The following is a 25945-nucleotide window of genomic DNA, read 5'->3' on the forward strand; positions in this document are numbered from 1 at the left end:
TTGATTGATTTGCGTATATTGAAGAATCCTTGCATTCCTGGAATAAACCCCACTTGATCATGGTGTATGAGCCTTTTAATGTGCTGTTGGGTTCTGTTTGCTAGTATTTTGTTGAGGATTTTTGCATCTATGTTCATCAGTGATATTGGCCTGTAGTTTGCTTTCTTTGTGACATCCTTGTCTGGTTTTGGTATCAAGGTGATGGTGGCCTCGTAGAATGAGTTTGGGAGTGTTCCTCCCTCTGCTATATTTTGGAAGAGTTTGAGAAGGATAGGTGTTAGCTCTTCTCTAAATGCTTGATAGAATTCGCCTGTGAAGCCATCTGGTCCTGGGCTTTTGTTTGTTGGAAGATTTTTGATCACAGTTTCAATTTCAGTGCTTGTGATTGGTCTGTTCATATTTTCTATTTCTTCCTGATTCAGTCTTGGCAGGTTGTGCATTTCTAAGAATTTGTCCATTTCTTCCAGGTTGTCCATTTTATTGGCATAGAGTTGCTTGTAGTAATCTCTCATGATCTTTTGTATTTCTGCAGTGTCAGTTGTTACTTCTCCTTTTTCATTTCTAATTCTATTGATTGGAGTCTTCTCCCTTTTTTTCTTGATGAGTCTGGCTAATGGTTTATCAATTTTGTTTATCTTCTCAAAGAACCAGCTTTTAGTTTTATTGATCATTGCTATCGTTTCCTTCATTTCTTTTTCATTTATTTCTGATCTGATTTTTATGATTTCTTTCCTTCTGCTAACTTTGGGATGTTTTTGTTCTTCTTTCTCTAATTGCTTTAGGTGCAAGGTTAGGTTGTTTATTCGAGATGTTTCCTGTTTTTTAAGGTGGGATTGTATTGCTATAAACTTCCCTCTTAGCACTGCTTTTGGTGCATCCCATAGGTTTTGGGTCATCGTGTCTCCATTGTCATTTGTTTCTAGGTATTTTTTAATTTCCTCTTTGATTTCTTCAGTGATCACTTAGTTATTAAGTAGTGTATTGTTTAGCCTCCATGTGTTTGTATTTTTTACAGCTCTTTTTCTGTAATTGATATCTAGTCTCATAGCATTGTGGTCGGAAAAGGTACTTGATACAATTTCAATTTTCTTAAATTTACCAAGGCTTGATTTGTGACCGAAGATATGATCTATCCTGGAGAATGTTCCATGAGCACTTGAGAAAAATGTGTATTCTGTTGTTTTTGGATGGAATGTCCTATAAATATCAATTAAGTCCATCTTGTTTAATGTATCATTTAAAGCTTGTGTTTCCTTATTTATTTTCATTTTGGATGATCTGTCCATTGGTGAAAGTGGGGTGTTAAAGTCCCCTACTATGATTGTGTTACTGTCAATTTCTCCTTTTATGGCTGTTAGTATTTGCCTTATGTATTGAGGTGCTCCTATGTTTGGTGCATAAATATTTACAATTGTTATATCTTCTTCTTGGATTGATCCCTTGATCATTATGTAGTGTCCTACTTTGTCTCTTCTAGTAGTCTTTATTTTAAAGTCTATTTTGTCTGATATGAGAATTGCTACTCCAGCTTTCTTTTGGTTTCCATTTGCATGGAATATCTTTTTCCATCCCCTTACTTTCAGTTTGTATGTGTCTGTAGGTCTGAAGTGGGTCTCTTGTAGACAGCATATATATGGGTCTTGTTTTTGTATCCATTCAGCCAGTCTGTGTCTTTTGGTGGGAGCATTTAGTCCATTTACATTTAAGGTAATTATTGATATGTATGTTCCTATTCCCATTTCCTTAATTGCTTTGGGTTCGTTATTGTAGGTCTTTTCCTTCTGTTGTGTTTCTTGCCTAGAGAAGTTCCTTTAGCATTTGTTGTAAAGCTGGTTTGGTGGTGCTGAACTCTCTCAGCTTTTGCTTGTCTGTAAAGGTTTTAATTTCTCCATCAAATCTGAATGAGATCCTTGCTGGGTAGAGTAATCTTGGTTGCAGGTTTTTCTCCTTCATCACTTTAATTATGTCCTGCCACTCCCTTCTGGCTTGTAGAGTTTCTGCTGAGAGATCAGCTGTTATCCTGATGGGGATTCCCTTGTGTGTTATTTGTTGTTTTTGCCTTGCTGCTTTTAATATGATTTCTTTGTGTTTAATTTTTGACAGTTTGATTAATATGTGTCTTGGCGTATTTCTCCTTGGATTTATTCTGTATGGGACTCTCTGTGCCTCCTGGACTTGATGAACTATTTCCTTTCCCATATTAGGGAAGTTTTCAACTATAATCTCTTCAAATATTTTCTCAGTCCCTTTCTTTTTCTCTTCTTCTTCTGGAACCCCTATAATTCGAATGTTGGTGCGTTTAATATTGTCCCAGAGGTCTCTGAGACTGTCCTCTGTTCTTTTCATTCTTTTTTCTTTATTTTGCTCTGCAGCAGTTATTTCCACTATTTTATCTTCCACCTCACTTATCCGTTCTTCTGCCTCAGTTATTCTGCTATTGATCCCATCTAGAGTATTTTTTATTTCATGTATTGTGTTTTTAATCGATGCTTGATTCATCTTTAGTTCTTCTAGGTCCTTGTTAACTGTTTCTTGCATTTTGTCTATTCTATTTCCAAGATTTTGGATCTGGGAAATAGAATCTTGGATCATCTTTACCATCATTATTCTGAATTCTTTTTCAGGTAGACTGCCTATTACCTCTTCATTTGTTAGATCTGGTAGGTTTTTATCTTGCTCCTTCTCCTGCTGTGTGTTTTTCTGTCTTCTCATTTTGCTTATGTTACTGTGTTTGGGGTCTCCTTTTTGCAGGCTGCAGGTTCGTAGTTCCCGTTGTTTTTGGTGTCTGTCCCCAGTGGCTAAGGTTGGTTTAGTGGGTTGTGTAGGCTTCCTGGAGGAGGGGACTAGTGCCTGTGTTCTGGTGGATGAGGCTGGATCTTGTCTTTCTGGTGGGCAGGCCCACGTCTGGTGGTGTGTTTTGGGGTGTCTGCGGACTTTTTATGATTTTAGGCCACCTCTCTGCTAATGGGTGGCGTTGTGTTCCTGTCTTGCTAGTTGTTTGGCATAGGGTGTCCAGCACTGTAGCTTGCTGGTCGTTGAGTGAAGCTGGGTGCTGGTGTTGAGATGGAGATCTCTGGAAGATTTTCGCCGTTTGATATTATGTGGAGCTGGGAGGTCTCTTGTGGACCAGTGTCCTGAAGTTGGCTCTCCCACCTCAGAGGCACAGCACTGACTCCGGGCTCCTCAATTTGGGATGATGTGTTGTCTATTCACGTAGTCCACAGATGCAGGGTACATCAAGTTGATTGTGGAGCTTTAATCCGCTGCTTCTGAGGCTGCTGGGAGAGGTTTCCCTTTCTCTTCTTTGTTCTCACAGCTCCTGGGTCTCAGCTTTGGATTTGGCCCCGCCTCTGCGTGTAGGTCGCCGGAGGGTGTCTGTTCTTCGCTCAGACAGGACAGGGTTAAAGGAGCAGCCTCTTCGGGGCCTCTGCCTCACTCAGGCCGGGTGGGAGGGAGGGGCACGGAGTGCGGGGCGAGCCTGCAGCGGCAGAGGTCGGCGTGACGTTGCACCAGCCCGAGGCGCGCCGCGCGTTCTCCCAGGGAAGCCACCCCTGGATCCCGGGACCCCGGCAGTGGCGGGCTGCACAGGCTCCCTGAAGGGCGGTGTGGGCAGTGACCTGCGCTCGGACACAGGCTTCTTGGCGGCGGCAGCAGCAGCCCCAGCGTCCCACGCCCGTCACTGGGCTCCGCGCTTTCAGTCGCGACTCGCGCCCGTCTGTTGAGCCCCTTTAAGCAGCGCTCTTAATCCCCTCTCCTCGCGCACCAGGAAACCAAGAGGGAAGAAAAAGTCTCTTCCTCTTCGGCAGCTCCAGAGTTTTTCCGGACTCCCTCCCGGCTAGCTGTGGCACATTAGCCCCCTTCAGGCTGAGTTCTCGCCGCCAGCCCCAGTCCTCTCCCTGCGCTCTGACCGAAGCCCGAGCCTCAGCTTCCAGCGCTGCGCGCCCCGGCGGGCGAGCAGACAAGCCTCTCGGGCTGGTGAGTGCCGCTCGGCACTGATCCTCTGTGTGGGGATCTCTCTGCTTTGCCCTACCCAGGTATGTGGGGAGTTTCTTGCCTTTTTGGAGGTCTGGGGTCTTCTGCCAGCGTTCAGTAGGTGTTCTGTAGGAGTTGTTCCACGTGTAGCTGTATTTCTGGTGTATCCGTGGGGAGGAAGGTGATCTCCGCGTCTTACTCTTCCGCCATCTTACCCGGAACTGTATATTTTTAATTTTTTTAATTTTTTTAATTTTTTTGCGGTACGCGGGCCTCTCACTGTTGTGGCCTCTCCCGTTGTGGAGCACAGGCTCCAGACGCGCAGACTCAGCAGCCATGGCTCACGGGCCCAGCCGCTCCGCGGCATGTGGGATCTTCCCGGACCAGGGCACGTACCTGTGTCCCCTGCATCGGCAGGCGGACTCTCAACCACTGCACCACCAGGGAAGCCCTGTTACTCAAAATATTTTTTTAATATGGTTTTTTAAGAATTTTATTTTATTATTGTTATTTAATATTACATTGCAGATAGTGAAATGTAGCAGAATTTTTCATAAAGTTTGTCTTAAATTTGTAGTTAGGTGTCAAGCAAATTGGGGGCAAGCTGCTTCGTTTCTTTAGGCTCTATTTGATTCTTTGTACATAAAATGGGGATTATTGTGCCTAAGGTTGTTGGAAGATTTAAATGATATAGTAAATGAAAAGTTCTTTTATAGGTTCTGACATCATGTATTAAATGTGCTATTAATCTTATTTCTGCTATTATTTGTATTACTATTATACTAATAAATAATTGACTTTTTTCCCTCTAACTTTCCTTTTTACTTAAAATGTTTTTCTTTCCTTTTTAGCAACTGATCTGGTGCTGAGAAAGGTTATCAATTTTTCCGACTGTACAGTTTGCCTTGATAAACGAAATGCTAGTGGTAAAATAGAATTTTACCAGGATCCTTTATTGTACAAATGTTCCTTCAGAACACGTCTGCATTTTACATATGATAACCTAAATTCCAAGATGCCATCTGTTATTAAAGTAGGTGTTTCTTTTTCTAATAGTTGAGTTGCATGTTTCTACCTTATTGACTTTCATGCATGCTAATTATTATTAAAAAGCAAAGAAGAAATTAACTTAATAAATATATAAACCATTATTTTTTGTAAAAATGTTTTATTTATAACTTTTATGTTATTTGTTGCATATTATAACTTTTTGTATTGTGTGTTCTAATAGAGGTATTTTGGGGACACCTTTTTCTGTTGTGACTGTAGTTTCTTTTTTAGTTTGTCCACCTGATTAGTGTTTTTCTCTTCAAGTAGATAGAAGACATCATATCAAAAAGTGTATTTATATCCATGTTGGACTGAAGATCAATCTTTATTTCAATCCTTATAAATTGTTTATGTGATAGCAATAGTTATTGACCCATATCTTTCTTAGGTAACTTTACAAGACTTAAATTTGCTTACCTAATATCTTAGTTTATTGGTTTAGGAGATTTTAGCTTTTTATTTGTCGTTTCAAAATGTAATTACAATTTTATGTCAATGGGAATTTTTCAGTAATGTCTTTTTGTTTTTAGATGAGCTTTTATTTATTTATTTATTTATTTATTTAACGTTTTTATTGGTGTATAATTGCTTTCCAATGGTGTATTAGTTTCTGCTTTATAACAAAGTGAATCAGTTATACATATATCCCCATATCTCTTCCCTCTTGGTCTCCCTCCCTCCCCCCCCCATGCCACCCTTCTAGCTGATCTCCCTGTGCTATGCAACTGCTTCCTACTAGCTATTTTACATTTGGTAGTGTATATATGTCCATATGTACACTACCACTCTCTCACTTTGTCCCAGCTTACCCTTCCCCCTCCCCATATCCTCAAGTCCTTTCTCTAGTAGGTCTGCGTCTTTATTCCTGTCTTGCCCCTAGGTTCTTTATGACCACTTTTTTTTTTTTTTTTTTAGATTCCATATATATGTGTTAGCATATGGTATTTGTTTTTCTCTTTCTGACTTACTTCACTCTGTATGACAGACTCTAGGTCCATCCACCTCAGTACAAATAACTCAGTTTCATTTCTTTTTATGGCTGAGTAATATTCCATTGTATATATGTGCCACATCTTCTTTATCCATTCATCTGTTGATGGACACTTAGGTTGCTTCCATGTCCTGGCTATTGTAAATAGAGCTGCAATGAACATTTTGGTACATGACTCTTTTTGAATTATGGTTTTCTCAGGGTATATGCCCAGTAGGGGGATTGCTGGGTCGTATGGTAGTTCTATTTTTAGTTTTTTTAAGGAACCTCCATACTGTTCTCCATAGTGGCTGTATCAGTTTACATTCCCACCAACAGTGTGTGAGGGTTGCCTTTTCTCCACACCCTCTCCAGCATTTATTGTTTGTACATTTTTTTTTTTTTTTTTTTTTTTTTTTTGCTGTACGCGGGCCTCTCACTGCTGTGGCCTCTCCCGTTGCGGAGCACAGGCTCCGGACACACAGGCCCCGCGGCCATGGCTCGCGGGCCCAGCCGCTCCGCGGCACGTGGGATCCTCCGGGATCGGGGCACGAACCCGCGTCCCCTGCATCGGCAGGCGGACTCCCAACCACTGCGCCACCAGGGAGGCCCTGTACATTTTTTGATGATGGCCATTGTGACCTGTGTGAGATGATATCTCATTATAGTTTTGAGTTGCGTTTCTCTAATGATTAATGATGTTGAGCATTCTTTTATGTGTTTGTTGGCAATCTGTATATCTTTGGAGAAATGTCTAGTTAGATCTTCTGTCCATTTTTGGATTGTGTTGTTTGTGTTTTTGATATTGAGCTGCATGAGCTACTTGTATATTTTGGAGATTAATCCTTTTTCAGTTGCTTCATTTTGTTCTCCAGGGTACTGGTAAATATTTTTAATGTGTATGGTTATTCTCTAAGTGTAAATCTTGTGTTCTTTTATTGCATAACAGTTTTCTGTACCTCTTGTCTGTCTGTCTACCTATTTATCTGTCTTTGAAGAAGAATTCACACAGTGACTTGTGATCTTGTTAACTAAGTTTTAATGTGGAATGAATTTTTATTATTGAATTACAGGCTTTTGTACTATAATGGAAAAGCTGGCCCCAAGTCCGAACACTGGGATTGACTACTGTGCCTGTTTGGGCATGGCTATATAAATTATTTATTATTTTTACGTCATGTTTTTTAAAACATAAAACATTGCTATTTTATGTAGCTTTATTGTACTTAAATTTATATTTATATATGAAATCCACCCATTTTTCTTTGGTAGTGCTCAGTCATGAGTATGTTTTTTTTTTCCCTTATGCATCATACAGTGCACATTGTTTAAATTCTGTTACTTTTTCCTTCTATTTTTGAATTAGCTTCTTATGCAAAGATAAGCATGGAAAAGTATTAATTCAAAAGTAATTATGTCGCTCCCTCAGGACAGTGGACTTACTTTCCTTCTTTGACCTTGAATCTGCTTGTAAAGTTGGGGAATGTTAAGGGTGGATTCAGGATACATTTTGAAAGCAAGTAATGGATATAGGGAAGCCTTACTATATAAAAAAATCTTATTGATCATTAGTACAGATTTAATTGTCCATTCTAGGATGTGGCTAACTTAGAGGAAAGTAAAAATAAGTGAACTTGAGTAAAACTTAATGTTGGCATATAAGTTTTTCTCAAAACTGACTAGCCATGACATTTTATTTTAAAAAGTACCTTAATATAAATGAACTTGTTGACAGGTGGTTTTTGACTTTGGTAATCCCTGAGTGTGAGGTACCATTATGCTTAACTGAAATTAAATTTTGAGGTTTTTTTTTTTAATACTACTGTGATGTAAGATTTACTGTTTTGAATTAGACCCATCATTCTTCCACCTCTTAGTGCTTGGAAATAAGTATTAAATGGACATCGTTAACCTCATTGATCACCTCAAAGACAGGGAATTTCCCAGAATGTTCCAGACACCCTAATTATTTGTCTAAGACTCCCACATATGTTCAAGTGGCTTTTGAGTTTATTTGTATTTTGGGTGGGCTTTTTGTAATTTTCTATATTTTTTGAGTAATAAATATGTCTTAAGAGATTGTATCATCTATGAGATGTAGAGCTTAGGGTATGTAATTTATTTAACATTTCCCCTGTTTTTGAAAATTTACTTTTTCTTAACAGTTTTTCAGAGGAATGAAAGTCTACACATAAATCTTTGACCACATCTCTGATTAATTCCTTAGGAGAGATTTCTGTAATTGCAAATATCTTATTAATGGGTTTAAACTTTTTTAAGGCCTGTAATCTGTACTGCAAAATTGTTTCCAGAAAGGTTTAACCAGTGTATATGCTCATGAACATTAGGGGAATGCCTATATTACACTCCTGCTATCCTTAAATATGGTCATGTTTTAAAAAAGCCAAGCTGTTCATCAAAAGTAATACAAATGAATATTTATTTGATTATTATAAAACTTAGATTTTTCCTTTTTTTTTAAAGAAGATATTGGGGATAGGAGTTTATTAATTAATTAATTTATTTATTTTTGCTGTGTTGGGTCTTCGTTTCTGTGCGAGGGCTATCTCTAGTTGTAGCAAGTGGGGGCCACTCTTCATCGCGGTGCGCGGGCCTCTCACTGTCGCGGCCTCTCTTGTTGAGGAGCACAGGCTCCAGATGCGCAGGCTCAGTAGTTGTGGCTCACGGGCCTAGTTGCTCCGTGGCATGTGGGATCTTCCCAGACCAGGGCTCGAACCCGTGTCCCCTGCATTAGCAGGCAAATTCTCAACCACTGCACCACCAGGGAAGCCCAAACTTAGATTTTTGAAAATATGTTCACTGGCCATTATTTTCTCTTTGAAAAATTAATGCAGGTTCTTTGTCAGTTTTTCTATTGTGGGTTAACTTTATTGATTTTAAAGATATTTACATGTATAAATATCTTATATATATTAAAGATATATATATTGGTGTATATAGTATTTTAGGTACATACATACAAACATACACACAGAGTTGACACCAGTTTTGCTAAGACAGCTTATCACCGGTGCTGTTGGTGCTGTATGGTATTTAAAGGGTATGGCAGAGAAATCTCAAATTGAAGAAGAGCTTGGCAGGACTGCGGTGCCCGCCCCCTCAACCTGTCCCCCATTTCAGGGTCTATTCAGTGTATGGTTTTTAAGTCAGTTTTAAGAAACCTGTAGTCATATTTGAATATGGTATTTTACACCTCCTCCTACAACTGTCTTCCCCTTCAAGTACAATTTTTTTGTGCCTTTAGTCCTAAAAATATGATGATTACCATTACTTCTTTTTCATGTTTCATAGACACTCAAATACCAGTTAGTTAAAATAAACCTTCCAAGAGACTTGACTTTATGGCTTAATTGGTTTTATTCCATGTTTATGTAACAGCAGGAAATCATTACACTGAGGCTGTCTTTATATTCTATTGATGTCTCATTCTATAAGGAGAACTTAGATTGGACTGCTTTGTGCCCTGTTGATAATAATTAATCTTATTTCTTATAATTGATTCATGTTATAAATTTTATACCATGTTTAAATCTTTTATTTAAAGTTTATTTGAGAAATATTCCTGATCATGTTTTCACTTGGTTTTCCATATTTGACAATAATCATTTTATCATGTGCATACTTACATAGTTATAATGTTAGTAATTTACTCACTTAACATGTTTTTAGGATGTGTGTGTATTCTTTTTAGTTCATAAAGCTGAAAAGGGTGATTAAAGTCTTACTAAAATGACATGAAACTTTTATTCTTAGTTGTGACAGAGATTTTTATGGTTTTTGTTGGAGTACTGTCGTACTCTTAACATTATAAGGTGGGTATTTTGGTAACAAAAACTTTTGGGAAAAGTTATCTGGAAATCCAGTGTGACTGTATCTTTTCATTATCATTCCTATTTCCACTTATATAGTTTGGATTAATATAGTTTCTATCTAAAATGTATTGATCATCATAGAAAATCTGTTTAAATTCCTAAGATTTTAAGCTATTATTTTGGCCTAAATATTAGAAATGTTGGGACATTACTGTTTCTCCTATGGTTTCCATTTTAAGACTTAACATTTCTCTACTTATGTTAAATGGTACTCCCTTTGAATATGCTTTTGTTGATGTTTTTGTTTTTTTCAAAATACAGATTCATACCTTAGTAGAGAGTTTGAAACTTTCTATCACTGATCAACAGTTGCCTATGTTTATCCGTATAATGCAACTTGGGATTGCTCTTTACTATGGAGAAATAGGAAATTTTAAAGATGGAGAAACAGAAGAGTCTACCTGTCACAATAAAGATATGTTAGGAAACATTACAGGTAAATATAACAAAAACTTTTATTTTATAACTATTGTTTTTACAAAGTGTTTTCACTATTGTGAAACTTCGAAAACTACAACATTAGATTATGTTTTGCAGTGTTCTAATATGATGGGGTGATTTTATTTTGCTTGTTTGACACTAATTTTTTTCTTTCCTACATTTTGCATACTATTCTGACTTTCTTTTTTCTACATGTTAAAAATAACTTGAATATTTCTAGTAGGTATAAGTGTTTGGAATATACATTACATAAAAGTTAAGGCAGTCCAACCTCAAGATTTCCTAGTAAATTATAGTACAGTTGACCCTTGAACAGCATGGGTTTGAACTGTGCAAGGTCCACTTGTACACAGATTTTTTTCAGTAAATACGTACTACAGTACTATATGATACATGGTTGGTTGAATCCTCAGATGCAGAACTGTGAATATGATGGAGGGTTGACTGTAAAGTTATATCTGGATTTTCAACTTGCACCCCTAACTGCCTTGTTGTTCAAGGAACAACGATATTGATAATTTTTCTGCAGAGTCTCAGCAAGAGTTATTATAACTAATTAAGTTATTTATACTTAATTATTATATGTAATTATAATTGACTAAAATTATACCTAATTATATGCTTCATTGAAGGATACCTACTTAATTAATTGGAGCATTACTTAAAGAAGTATATACTTCATTGAAAGATACTTAGTGGGTTCATTTCAGTTATTCAATTCATTATATTTTTACTAAAGCCTACTGTGTGTAAGACATTATTGCTGGGAATGTGGTAGAATGAAGGGATAAAGAAATGTGGGAAAATAGAGACAAATTCTCTTCCCTTAAAATCTTAATATACAGTGGACTGGACAGACATGTGAACAGTTAGTTAAGCATGATGTATGATAGAATGATAAGATGTTTGATTTAATAAAGTTATGAATGATCTGAAGTAGAAAAATGGTGCACGGGATGATTGGCTTTGACTTGTGTTGGGTCTGAGACTCAGGAAAAATTTGGAGAAGATGATGATTAACTTCCATAGTTCGAACCTTTAGAAAAGGGCATTTAAAACTTAGGAAAAAATAATCTTATTAAAAAAAGGGTAAAAGACCTGAATAAACATGTATCCAGAAAAGATATACAGGTGTCCAACAAGCACATGAAAATATGCTCAATATCATTAGTCATGAGGGGTAATGCAAATCAAAACCACAGTCACTAACCGGTGTAGTTATAACAAAAGACACATAATAAGTGTTGACAAGGATGTGGGAAAACTGGAACCCTTATGTATAGCTGGTGGGAATGGAAAACAATCTGGTTTGTCAGAAAGTTGAACATAGAGTTACCACATGAGCCTAGGTAGGGTTCTATTCCTAGGGTTGTATGACAGAGTTGATAACATATGTCTAACATAAAAACCTGTATGTGAATGTTCATGGCAGCATTATTCTTAATAACCAAAAAGTTTAATAACCTAAATGTCCATCAGCTGATGAGTAGATAAACAGTTGTGGTGTATCTGTACACTGGAATATTATTCAACCATACGAAGAAATGAAATACTGATACATGCTAAACTTTGAAAACATTAAGTGAAAGCAGCCAGTCAAAAAGGAGCATGTTGTATGATTTCATTGATATGATATGTCCATGATAGCCAGCTCTGTAGAAGCAGAAAGGAGATTAGTAACCTGGGCTTGTGGGGAGGAGGGAATGGAGAGTGACTGCTAATGGGTAGAGGTTTTCTTTTTGGAGTTTCATGTTTCTTAGAACATGAAAATATTCTAAAATTAGATAGTGATGATGGTTGTACAACTTTGTGACTACACTAAAAACCACTGAATGGTATACTTTTAAAGGCCAGATTTTATAATATTTAAATTATAGCTTAATAAAAAAATTTTATCACCTTAAAAACAGCTTAGGGAACATTAATAAGCATATGTAGTTATAAAACATTTTATTTCATTTCACACTAGGCAGCGAATTCCTGTTAGACATTGTTCCTGTCCTAGCAATTCATTACCTAACACCTAGAACAAAACCTAGCATATAGAAGCTGCTCAATTCATTTTTTTCACCATGGTATTATGATAAATTTCAAATATATAGAAAAGTTGAAGGAATATTATACAGTGGACACCCACATACTCATCATCTAGGTTCTACAATTAATATTTTGTCACATTTGCTGTATCATATATCTGTTCATCTAACACCATTTTCTCTCCATCAATTCAACCAGTTTCTGATGCCTTTCAAGGTAAGTTATGGACATCAGTATACCGCACCCCTAGACTTCAGCAGCATATCATTAACTAGAGTTTATATTTATTGATGGTTCTTCTTTTTTTGAAGATTAAATTCACAAGGTGAAATGCATAAATCTTAAGTATACTATTTAAGACGTTTTCAGAAATGAGTATGCCTGTGTGATGCAAAACACCCATCAACATATGGGTCATTAACATCTCACCAGGTTATCTCATGCCTCTTTCCAGTCATCCCCCACTCCAGCTGCCTGCCCACCCCAACTCCACTCAAGAAAACCCTGTTCTGAATCTTTAAAAACTTGTGGATCGGTTTTTGCTGATTCTGGAATTTCATATAAATAGAATCATATAGTATGAATTCTCTTGTGAAAGGATTCTTTCATTAAGCATAATATTGTTTTTTACTTTTAATTTTAGAAAACTTTTTATTAAGACAATGTTTAGAGCAGTTTCAGATTCACAGCAAAATTGAAGGGTAGGTACAGAGATTTCCCATATACCCCTGTTCTCATACGTGCATAGCCTCCCCCATTATCAGCATCCCCTCCAGAGCGATACATTTGTCATAGTTGAGGAACCTACATCATTATCACCCAGAGTCCATAATTTAGTTAAATTTCACTCTTGCTGTTGTACATTCTATGGGTTTGGACAAATGTATCCATCATTATGGTATCATACAGAGTATTTTCACTGCCCGAAAAGCGTTGTATTTTGGGGATTCTTCTGTGTTATTGTATATATCAGTATTTCTTTCCTTTTTATTGCTAGGTACATTGTATGACTGTACCATATGAATATAACATAGTTTATTTAGCCATTCCCCTGTTGATGGATGCTTGAACTATTTCCAGTTTTGTTTATTATAAATAAAGATGCCCCGGACATTCTTCTGGAAGTCTCTTATAGACATGTACTATTCTTTCTCTTGGGTAAATGCCTAAGAGTGGAATTTGTTAAGTAATATATATATATACACACATACACACACACACACACACACACACACACACATATATATATATATATATATATTTTTTTTAAAGAAACTACCAGGTTGTTTTCTCAAAGTGGTTGTGCCATTTTACATTCCTATCAACAATGTATGAGAGTTCCAGTTGCTTCACATACTTGCCAACATTTGTTGTTGTCAGTCCTTTTTACTTTTAGCTATTCGGATGGATATGTTTTGGTAGCTCGTGGTTTTAATTTGCACTTCCCTGATCAATTATATTGAACTTTTTTCATGTGATTCTTGACAATTAATATGTCTACCTTTGTAAAGTTTATGTTAAGTATTTGCCTATTTTTAAACCTTTTTTGGGTTTCATTACTGATTGGTGGTTCTTTTTTTTTTCTTAATTTTTTTAAAATTGGAGTATAGTTGATTTACAATGTTGTGTTAGTTTCTGCTATACAGCAAAGTGAGTCAGTTACACATACACGTGGTTCTTTATATATTCTGAATTCAAGTCTTGTCATATACATGTCACATACACTTGGGGAGTATTTTTTGCTGATCTGAGTTGCCTAATTCATTTTTAAATACATGTCTCTTGAGCAGAGTTTTAAATTTTGATCAAATGTATTTTTCAAAATTTTCCTTTGTAACTATTCCTTTCTGTGATCTAAGAAGGTGAGTAGGTGTTTGTTTATTTGTTTGTTTGTTTATGTATGTTAAAAAGAGGGTTGCTTGCTTCCAAATGAGTCTGAATTAGTTTTTTCATCTGTCTAAAGCAGAGATCCTTAACCTTTTATTGTGTGTGCTATGGACTCCTTTGACACTCTGGTGAAGCCAGTGAACCTTTTCTCGGAAAGTTTTAAGCGCCTTGATTTTAATATGCCTTGGTGTCCTTCCCCAATTCTGTTTATGTCTTGGGGATGTTTTTTCTTTGCCCCTTTCTGGTGGTTCTTTTCATGGCTTTAGTAGTTTCCTTACATGAAACTGATTAATACTTAGGTGAGGACTGGAGTGGGACCCTCTCCAGGTCTCAGGAGCTCTCACCCTGAACAGGTCTTTCTTGTTTGGTACTCTGCCCTGCAAACTCTAGCCACCTCAGTCTGCCTGGACTCAATACTCTGTTTTCTCATCTAAGGATGTTAGGATACACCATTCCAAGGGCAAAGAGTATTTTAAGAATTCTGACCAGAGATCAAAGAGATGCTTTTTTCTTTTCCAGGTCACAATTCATTCTTTTTACAAGGCAGTAAGCAAAGATTTAGAACTTCAAAACCATCTTTCATGAAAAATCCCTCTTAATTTTTAATTAATATTAAGTATAAATTATAGTGACTGATTTCTTAGACTTCTCTTAGTGATGTTTCTTTCTTTTGTTTCAAAAGATCAAGTGGTGGGATACTCCTCCTGTTTATTGGTTTTGACAAGAGAGGTCCAGAGTCCATCTCTTTGGACCCAGCCTGGTCCTGGGTTGAGCTAACCTGACTTTTTGTTTTATAACCAAGATGATATTCACTGATGATGTCCAATTTGAGATCTTACAAGGGACAGTTAGTAACAGGCTTTATTTATTCCCCAATAGAAACTTATATTTATGGTTAATAGCAAGATATGAAGATCAAGTAAAATGTTTTCTGGATTTGTAAGTTTTATAATTTATTTTGAAGTAAAATGGCTAAGGTCTCTTGGTACTGTATTTTAGGTACTCTAGTTACTATTTTTCAAGTCTTTTTTGTCCCAGATAAAAGAGGTCAGTAGCCATGTGTCATGACCTAAAAGTGTACAATGTTCCAAGAGTCTCCTGTCATGAGAATTAAAAAAGTTACAAAGTTTGTCTCGCCAGAAAACCTGGAAGTGAATCTGAATGAGGATGATACTTAATGGAGTGTGTGTATTTATTGATTTATCAGTGAAGAGCAGATATGTTTGAATCTGCTGGAGGGTGCTTATACCATGAATTTTAAAAAAAGTAATTTCTTCTCTAAATTCCATGATGATCTGCCTCTTTTGTTTGTATTGTTAGAATAACATTAAGGGACCTTGATGGATTTTGTCTTACAAAGGTGCAATAAGTTACAGTGGTTGGAATTTAAATCCTTAGTCTGCCAATTTGTAACCACATAAAAGTTTTTTGCTATAATTTTTCATTTGTAGAATAGGAAAGATGTTATTCACTAATAAGAAAGTCACTATTTTTCTTAACTACATATGAGAATAGTTTCCTTATAACATTTACTTTCATTCTTTGGGATATTTCTTTTCTTGGTGGGGGCACATTCTGCCTAGGAATACTTGCCATTCTCTTTCTCTGTTGGGTGCATCAGGAAATCAAGAACTTTTCTTGGATTTTTCTGATATTACGTTTCTGAGAAAAGTCAGTTTTTCAGCACCTTAGCCTTATTTTTGGAAGGTAGGTTATATGTTGTTGTTTAAATTAATGAGTGAAATCCTAAAGAATGAATTTATTCGTTGTATTTATCAAGCACATTTAAAAGTATGTAATAAACTACTTCCCATATAACATTGTGGACTATGAAAGATTTATACAGTACAATATATAGAAATTTGAAAATGGTAATGCTAAATTATTGGTTTCAAATAATAATAACCAATGTATGACTTGTTCATACTTTATATGTAGAAAGAATCATGTGGGAGAAACTTTTATATAATTTAAATTCCTAATTGTCCTCTTCCTTTAATTCCCTTTATTTAAAATGACTTTATTTTGATTGATAGGTACTGAAGATGAAACACGAGTAGATATGCAGTATCCTGCTCAGTACAAAGGCCAAGAGCTGTATTCACAGCAAGAGGATGAGCAGCCACAGGGATGGGTATCATGGGCCTGGTCATTTGTGCCTGCCATTGTGAGTTATGATGATGGTGAGGAAGACTACCTTGGGAATGATCCTACATCAACCACACATCAACAAAAAGCACAGACTTTGAAGGATCCTATTGTTTCTATAGGATTTTATTGTACAAAGGCAACTGTGACTTTCAAAGTAGGTTTCCTTTTTTTTTTTTTGCGTTTATCTCTCAACTTTAATGCTTAAATTTTGACCTCTAGTAAGAATGTGGCTTAGTTTATTTTACACTTAGTAGATGTGAGATAAGAGTCTAACAGTCTTTACTTCATAAAATTATATGTCCCTTCATCTGAAATCTCTGAATTTTGGTCTCTTTTTGTCTTCTTAAGGCCTTCTCCACTTTCCTTTTTTAATAGCTTCATGGAAAGTTTTTCTCTCCCTACTGAATCTTTCAGTTGGCATACAGAGATGCCTTAGTATTTCCATTAAAAAAGAAATGCACATAAAAAAACTCCCATGACTTCATGTACCCCTCTAGCTACTGTATCATCTCTGTGTTGTCTTTTCATTACAAAATTCCTTTAAAGCATTGTTTATATACATTTTCTCTCTTTCTTCACCTCTCTTTAAGATAGTTCAGGTTTTTTTATTATCTAGATCTTGATCTAACTCTGTTTTTCAGCATTGTTTAAAATACTTTGAGTACTTCCTCCACTAACAAATGCATGTAAACTACATTCTCAAAAGAGATTATATAATAGGTGTTTTCAGGTTAAACAGTAATAAGGTGAACATTCTTTTATTTTAAAAAGTATAATATGTTCTTCTTTGATCATATACTGTCTTCTCTGCCCCTCAGCTATAACCCATACTTAATTTTAGGTTAGTTCTTGACTTTTTATAGTAGTATTATCACACATTTAATATTCTTGAAGAGTATCTAATTCATTCAGCAAATACATATTAGTGCCATCTATGTACCAGTCATTGTTTTGTCTCTGGAGTTCACAGTGAACAGGTCAGATATAAATCTCTGCCTCTTAAAATGTAAATTGTTATTATAAACAAATAAGATATATAATATACCCGTTGATGATAAGGGTTATGTAGAAAAAAGGAAAGGAAAGCGGAATAGTGAATGCTTCCACTAATTGGGAAGGGAGTTTTGCAGTTTAAAGGAGGGTGCTCAGGTTGTGAAGGGGAAGACGGGAGGGATGGATTGGGAGTTTGGGATTAGCACATGCAAACTATTATGTATAGGATGGATAAACAACAAGGTCTTACTGTACAGCACAGGAAACTATATTCAATACCCTGTAGTAAACCATATGTACATATGTAATAAACAGTATGTGTGTGTGTGTGTATATATATTAAAAAAAAGAGGGTGATCAGGTGTCATACTGAATGAAAAAAGCCAGACAGAGAAAGACAACTATCATATGATATCACTTATGTGTGGAATCTAAAAATATGGCATACATGAACCTATTTGCAATGGTATAAATGAACCTATTTGCAAAATGAACCTATTTACAAAACAGAAAGAGTCACAGATGTACAAAACAAACTTATGGTTACCAAGGAGGAAAGAGCAGGGGAGGGATAAATTGGGAGATTGGGATTGACATATACACACTACTATATATAAAATAGGTAAGTAATAAGAACCCACCGTATAGCACAAGGAACTCTATTCAGTACTCTGTAATGACCTATATGGGAATAGAATCTAAAAAAGAGTGGATATATGTATATGTATAACTGACTCACTTTGCCGTACAGCAGAAACTAACACAACATTGTAAATCAACTATCCTCCAATTTAAAAAAATAAATAAATAAAAGAGGGTGATGAGGGAAGGCCTTAATGGAAAGTGGATATTTCAGTAAAGACTTGCAAAAGAGGAAGCTTTGCAGATACGTGGGAATGAACATTCTAGGAATAGCAAATGTAGAGGCCCCCAAATTTCGAGTAACAGCAAGGAGGCCAGTGGGGCTAGAGAAAAGTGAGCTAATGTGGAAGTAGTACAAAATCAGGTCAGAGAGGTTATGGGGTTGGGAGAGGTCCATAAATTGTGAAACCATGTAGGTCATTTTAGGGACTTTATCATTAATCTCGGATGAGATTGGAAGGTTTTGGACAATTTTAAGCATAGTAGTTGTAGGAGGATCCAAATTATGTTTTAAGTTGCATCAACTCTGTTTGCTCTGTTGAGAATAGATTATAAAGGGACAAAAGCAGAAGTAAGGTGATCAGAGAGGGTTGCAATTTTCAAGCAAGAGATGATGATGGCTTGGACTAGGGTGTTAGCAAGTGGAGGTGGTAAAAAGTAATTGGATTTTGGATGTATTTTGAAGGTCAAGAGTACAGGACTTCCTGATAGATTTTATTGATTGACATAAATGAAATAAAGAAGATCCACGGAAGGCTCCTGAGCAACTGGAAGGGTTGAGTTCTGATTTTCTGAGATGAGCAGTACTATGAGAGGATTAGGTTTGAGATACATTTCAGGAGTTTGGTTTTGGACAAGTCAGTGAGGGAAACTGAAAATAAGTGACTAGTGATGTAGGTGGCAAACCAATAGAGTGCCTGTTTGGAAGCTAAGTGCCATAAATGTTTTATAGTGGAGGGAGTAGGTCATTTGTGAGAATGGATTCATTGGGTTTGTCAGTGTGGAAATTAATGGTGATTTTGACCAGAACAGAGATTTGAGACTGGTGGAATTGTAGTTGGAGTTGGTTAAAAACAAATGGGAAGGGCTTCCCTGGTGGTGCAGTGGTTGAGAGTCTGCCTGCTGATGCAGGGGACACGGGTTCATGCCCCGGTCCAGGAAGATCCCACGTGCTGCGGAGCGGCTGGGCCCGTGAGCCATGGCCGCTGAGCCTGTGCGTCCGGAGCCTGTGCTCCGCAACGGGAGAGGCCACGACAGTGGCCCGCGTAGTGCAAAAAAAAACAAAAACAAAAAACAAATGGGAAGCCTGGTGGGAATGTAAAATGGTGTAGTCTGTGGAAAACTGGCAGTTCCTCAAAAAGTTAAACATAGAATTATCATATGACCAAGCAATCACACTCCTAGGTATATACTAAAAAGAATTGAAGACTGAACTCAAGGAAATAGATGTACCCGAGTCTTCAGAAAAGCACTATTTACAATGGCCAAAAAGTTGAAACAACTTAGATGTCCATCAGACAGATGAAGGAATAATAACCTTTTCAGAAGATAGTGGCTATTCTTTTTTGATAGTACTCCAAACTCAGTAAGTGGTAACTTTAAAAAAGACCAGTTGTGTCTCCAGCTCTTGGAAATTGTCTGGTACATATTCAGCAAATAAATGTTTGTTGAAGAAATCCATCATCTATCCATCTACCCATCTCCTTATCTGCTTACCATTTAAAAAAATTTTTGGACCCTCTTTTAGGCTATGTTTTCTTTGATTTTATTTGTCTTTGTGGGTTTATTTTTTTATGGAGGCATTTTTCTGAAAAAGATAAGCTCATGTGTCAACCTGTGAAGTAGTATTACAGGTACTATTCCAGGCAACTGTTATATACTGGAAATGTAGCAAAGAAAAATCAAGTTTCTGCTCTGGTGTTTTTACTTTAGCTTATATTGTTTAACTGCTTGAAATAAACTTTTTCAATCAGTAGTAAAGCTATATAATTTATAACTATAGCAGATGGTAGATTAAAAATATTTAAAAATAGTCTTTAAAGATTTTTCTAATTAAATTATTCCATATTTTCTAATTTGACAAAAGCTAAAAAATATAGACAGTAAGTTTCAACAAAAGTTTAGTCATGGCTTGATTAGCTTAAAATATTTTTTCTTTTGGTAATACTTTGGGGCAGAAGTGCTAAAAAAATGTAAATGTTACCTCTACTATTTTGACACCATTGTTTATTATTTCTGAATTTTATGAAACAAATTATTATTTTATTTTATTAAAAATTTTGGGGCCTCCCTGGTGGCGCAAGTGGTTGAGAATCCGCCTGCCGATGCAGGGGATACGGGTTCGTGCCCCAGTCTGGGAGGATCCCATATGCCGCGGAGCAGCTGGGCCCATGAGCCGTGGCCGCTGAGCCTGCGCGTCCGGAGCCTGCGCGTCCGGAGCCTGTGCTCCGCAACGGGGGAGGCCACAACAGTGAGAGGCCCGCATACCGCAAAAAAAAAAAAAAAAAAAAAAAAAAAAAAAAAAAAAAAAAATTTTGCAACTGAAATTCACTGATTTAGCTATGTTTAAATTAAAGGGATATGGGTCAGTCTGCAAAGTAAAAATGATAAAACAATAAACCCTTTAAATGTATAATAAAGAACCAACTTTTGCCAACTATTTTTAGATGTTTTGCCAGTTTTAGATGATCCAAGTGAAATTATTTTTAATTTAAGTTTGTGAGGGAGTCAGAGATTGCTAGTAAAGTACTATCCTTTTTTTTTTTTTGTGATACGTGGGCCTCTCACTGTTGTGGCCTCTCCCGTTGTGTAGCACAGGCTCCGGATGCACAGGCTCAGCGGCCACTCACGGGCCTAGCTGCTCCGCGGCATGTGGGATCTTCCTGGACCGGGGCACGAACCCATGTCCCCTGCATTGGCAGGTGGACTCTCAACCACTGCGCCACCAGGGAAGCCCTAAAGTACTATCTTTTCTGGTGACTTGTACATGTTTACTTTTAAATTTGAAATTATTCTGGTACATTTCTATTAACTTCACTGATGAGAAGAATTGTAATTAAACTGAGTCTGTCAAAACAGGCATTTATATACAAAACTTTTATAGACTTTTGGGGTAGTATTTGTCATTAGTCAATATAACTTTAAAAAAAATTTGAAACATTTATGTCTCTCTAAGGTTTCTCTAAGGGAAATATGTTGATATTTTGGAGGAAAACATTAGAATTATTGTTCGGCTTGGGTTTAAAGAATGTATGGAATTAATTTGTGGTTCATATTCTGGTCAGAAAATAAGGTCATGTTTCTACATTAGCATTCTGAACAGTTGATATCAATCCAACAAAAATCATGCCAAATTAAATGTAGCATTTAAAAAATAATGTTGAAAATTGTTCTTGTAATGTTTGAGTCCTTTTAATCAATTAATTGCTTTTTTTCTACAATAATTGTAGACAGCTGAAGGGTAATCAAGTTTAAAATATTCAATTTTACTTAAGCATTTTAGATTATAGAACTGTACTTTGAAATAACAACATTGTGTATACCAGTTCTAGAAGCATCCAAGAAATAAAGGCTTACATTATATAAAAACTCGTTGGTATAAACAATGAGAATAATTAGTTGATTCCCAGTATAAAGAGGTTATCATGCTTAGAATTATAGCTTTTCAGTTCAGTAAGTTCTATATGACCTAAGTTAAATATTGGTTTTTATTTTTTAAATGTGATCTTTGACTTTCCATTTAAGTTTGAAGAGTATATCCATTTCACACGAATAAGGCTCACTGAATCATTAGCAAACATGAGCAGAATACTTTTTTTTTTTAAGTAGCATCTTTATTTTGGAATAGTTTTAGAGTTACAGGAAAGGTGCAGAGATGATACACAGAGTTCACATATACTCCTTACCCAGTTTTCCCTCTTATTAACATCTTAAGCTATCACAGTTCTTTTGTCAAAACTAGGAAGCCAACATTGGTGCATTATTGTTAAATTCCAGACTTTAATTTCATAATGACCTTTTTCTGTAACATGATCCAAAGTAGGATACCACATTGCATTTAGAAAAGGAGCTTTTAAAAATAATTCAAATTATTTAATTTTTGGATACATAGAAATAATATGCTGTAATTTTCAGGGGAGCAAGAGTATATATATATATATATATATATATATATTTTGTCAGCATCTATATCAGTACTTATTATCTAGCAGGCACTCAGTGAGTATTTGCACGATTGAATGAGTCTGTGACACATACTGTGAGATTATGTACTTTGAAAGTAAAGCCCTTGAATCTGCATCCCTCATAGAACTAAAAAATTTTGTTGAATCTCTGTGTTTCTTCACAGCTTTCTTTTTGATTACAAATAGGTAGAAATCTTATAAATGATTGAACTAAACCTGATTGAATATATTAGTCAATGTAAAATGAACTTATGTTAAAATATATGTAAATTTTTGGCAGAATATATTAGTGATTTTATGACTAGGGGACTGTTATAGCTACATAGCTTTCACCATTTTAAGCAATATTATTAACAAAAAGGAGTATTTTTATTCTCTATATGAACTTATTAGACTAGCATATTCAACCTTTATACCATGGATAATCTGTTACAGCTGTTTTTGTTGCACCTGTTTTCCTGCTTCATAATTTAATTTCCCGAATCTTAAAATTGGCCTTGTTTCCATCAATTCATCATAGTAATGACAGTTTATTGCCATTTAATACTAATTTGACTTACTTAATATTCTTATATTGTTTCATAGCTCACTGAAATGCAAGCTGAGAGTAGTTATTACAGCCCTCAAAAAGTAAAATCTAAAGAAATATTGTGTTGGGAACAAGAAGGAACTACAGTTGAGGTAATCCATCCATATTGAATATACTTTTAAAAATCTTTGTAACGGTCCTTAAGGTTAATATTTAATAAATACAGGTTTTTAAAATCATAAATAGTATATTTAAGAATGTATTTATAGCTTTATATTTCTATTTTAGTGATGAGTAGTATTAATTGAAATTATTCTTTAACAAAGATTTTACCATAATATGCAACATTAATTTATTCTTTCATTTTTTCATTTGACTTGTGTGTGCTCATATGTATGTGTGGATTAATGTTCTTGAAGTGCCAGTCATTGCGGATACAAAGGTTTGGGGATACAGAGACAAGTAAGATGTTTCTTATTTTAATAGGATGTGTGATCTGAGGAGAATAAATTTAGAAAGGTCATAATTCTAAAGATGTTTCAACTAATTTAGAAATTCTACAAGGAAAGCTTGTAACATTTTTATTGAAATTCAGGTTCATAACGCTTCCTTTCCTCTTATAGGCCCTTATGATGGGAGAGCCTTTCTTTGATTGCCAGATTGGTTTTGTAGGTTGCAGAGCCATGTGCCTTAAAGGAATTATGGGTGTTAAAGATTTTGAAGAGAGTATGAATAGAAGTGAAACCGTAAGTCAAAATCTCCCCTTTCTTCCATGTTTTTTTTTTTTTTTTTGGATAGAATGCAGGGATAATGAGGTGCTTATTGAAGTGTTTAACCATACCAAAAAATCTGTTAGACTACATATATCTTTGGCTTGAGAGGGGAACTTTACTGTTTTCCCCTGTAAGAAATTATAGAGCTCAGGGGAATTTAGAAAGTTGGTAGTACTTAACACCTGGACAGTAGTTCCAAGTACTTTCCAATTCATAAATGTTTCTTCTTTCTTGTTTATGGCAGCTACTTGGAGTTCCTCTTTGGTTTGTTAAAATGTTCTTTGCCAAAATAGGCAGTGAAAATGGAGACAGCATGCCTTGTCTTTTTATAGGACCTGAAGTTGTAGTGTGATTTCTATTGACTACTGAATTGGTGTTATAAAACCAAGGTTTTATTTTCTTTAACTGTCTAATGATTTTTTTCTCCTGTTCAAAAATTTTGCATTTATTTTCAGGAAGCCTGTTTCTTCATTTGTGGTGAAAATTTGAATATGAAAGGTTTGACATACCTCACAAATTCATTGTTTGATTACCGAAGCCCAGAAAATAATGGTACTCGTGCAGAATTTATCTTGGATGCAGCTAATCATAAGGTCAGAGAATATATATTTGAGCCAAATTCTAGGTTGTGCTGGGGTGGACACTTCGTGTGAATACTTGTGATTGATGTTTCTTCTCCAGTAATATATTCTGAATGCTAGTTGTTTATTGAAACATCTAGCATATTTTTGTCCACCTTCTATATCTAGAGAGGTTTGAGGAGTGCACAAAGATCTCTACTTTTATATGGCGTGCAGCCACAGTTAGTTTATCCATTCCCTACTGTTAAAATAGTCATGGAGGAAACATGTAGAATTATTTCTTTTAATTTCAGTTACTTTTGAAGTGTGGGATTAATGAAAAGAAGTGAAGAATTTAACAATTTACTATATGTAAATTTTTCATATAAGATTATATTAATGTACTTTTTATGGAATAAATTTAAAACTCAAAAAATGTTCCTGAAAATTAGTATAATAGAATCAATGATTTACATTGATTCTACAGACTTACTTTTGTAGTTGAAAGTAAAGAATTTAATTTTTACCTGCATAATTAACATACATTTAAAAATATTTTAGTATACTTTTAGTGTTTGAACTGTTTCACATAAGTGTACTGAAATATTAAGGATTAACTCTATTTGACAGTATATATTAGACCGTTTTGTGATGGTGATAAAGGTCAAGACCGTACTGCCCTACTCCATTGTAGGTATTCATTAACCAGATATTATTGACAAAGTGGTCAAATTGTCTAGTAGAATTATAGATGTCCTTTTGTGTGGTCCACAGTAGAGGTAACATTACGTTTTTTAGAAGCCAATTCTTTGTGTAACCTCTGTTCTTCTTTCTTTTTGGTAATCCTTTGAGTTGGTACACATTCTGCATAAGGATATGTGTCTAATTCTTGATCTATCAGGTTTTAAACTCAAAAGTCTGTTCTATACAATGTATGTTCTGTTTGCTTTGCTTTGTTGTCAGGAGACATACACTGAGATAGCTGGAATGCAAAGGTTCGGGGCTTTTTACATGGATTACCTGTATACAATGGAGAATGCCAGTGGCAAAGGTACTGGTTTCTTTCCTTTATATTTGCTTTTCCTTGAACAACAGAAACAAAGACTTCTTCAGAATCAATTGGTCCTTGACTGATTGTACTCTGTTACATCAGTTACCTTCTGTTACTTTGCGGAATGGTTTAATTTTAATGTCATGTTAGTATTTTCTTAGATTCTTAACATTTTTAGTCCTTTCTTTGTGCAGCTGATCGAAAAGACTTTCGTATAATCAACTATAATTATTAGTTCTAATATGTACCAAATATTAAAAATTTTGATACATCAAATTTCATATTAAGTTGTCAAAGAGCATAAACATTTCCTTTTCTGTATTAAATAATTTTGAAGGTTATATAGATCTTTTTATTAAAAAAAGAATTTATTGTTTCAAACAGAAAAGTAGAAATATATTCTCTTAGAAACTATGGACACAGTCTTTTATTATTTTATTATGTGTTTCATTTTAGTAATCAAACGATTTCAGAAATTTAACTATACTATGTTGTGCTTATTATTCCAGCCTTTTTCATATTGAAAACTTAGTCAAAATAGGGTCACCATTTTTTGTTAATTTTTCATATTTCGATAAATGATTTCTTTGTTTCAGGTGATGAGTTAGATATTGTGAATGCAAAGAAGACCAAAGCATTTCTCAAGAAACCAATAGGTAGTGTTCATGCACTTAATAAGTGATTCTAATATAGCACGTTAAGGACAGTAATGTAAACAGACAGCTAAAAGAGGTCCAGGTGAGAAGGGGACTACCTTTGTCTGTGGGGTTGAAGACTTCACAGAGGAGTTGATGTTGAAGGATCGTTAAGTT

The 25945-nt window shown here is 35.5% G+C and overlaps 1 protein-coding gene across 11 annotated transcripts in view; it reads left to right on the plus strand.

Moving 5' to 3' along the window:
* Positions 1 to 25945, plus strand: part of VPS13B (vacuolar protein sorting 13 homolog B) — a 791444-nt gene that overhangs the window by 67993 nt on the left and 697506 nt on the right. For all 11 annotated transcript variants that reach the window (XM_060116063.1, XM_060116054.1, XM_060116052.1 and 8 more), the window contains 7 exons: positions 4824 to 5005; positions 10147 to 10321; positions 16287 to 16555; positions 22806 to 22901; positions 23373 to 23495; positions 23978 to 24115; positions 25046 to 25133. In XM_060116063.1, the coding sequence (XP_059972046.1) occupies positions 4824 to 5005; positions 10147 to 10321; positions 16287 to 16555; positions 22806 to 22901; positions 23373 to 23495; positions 23978 to 24115; positions 25046 to 25133 (1071 nt within the window). The remainder of the gene's footprint in view (positions 1 to 4823; positions 5006 to 10146; positions 10322 to 16286; positions 16556 to 22805; positions 22902 to 23372; positions 23496 to 23977; positions 24116 to 25045; positions 25134 to 25945) is intronic.

The sequence above is a fragment of the Mesoplodon densirostris genome, chromosome 13 (assembly GCF_025265405.1).
Source record: "Mesoplodon densirostris isolate mMesDen1 chromosome 13, mMesDen1 primary haplotype, whole genome shotgun sequence".
Lineage (NCBI taxonomy): Eukaryota > Metazoa > Chordata > Mammalia > Artiodactyla > Ziphiidae > Mesoplodon > Mesoplodon densirostris.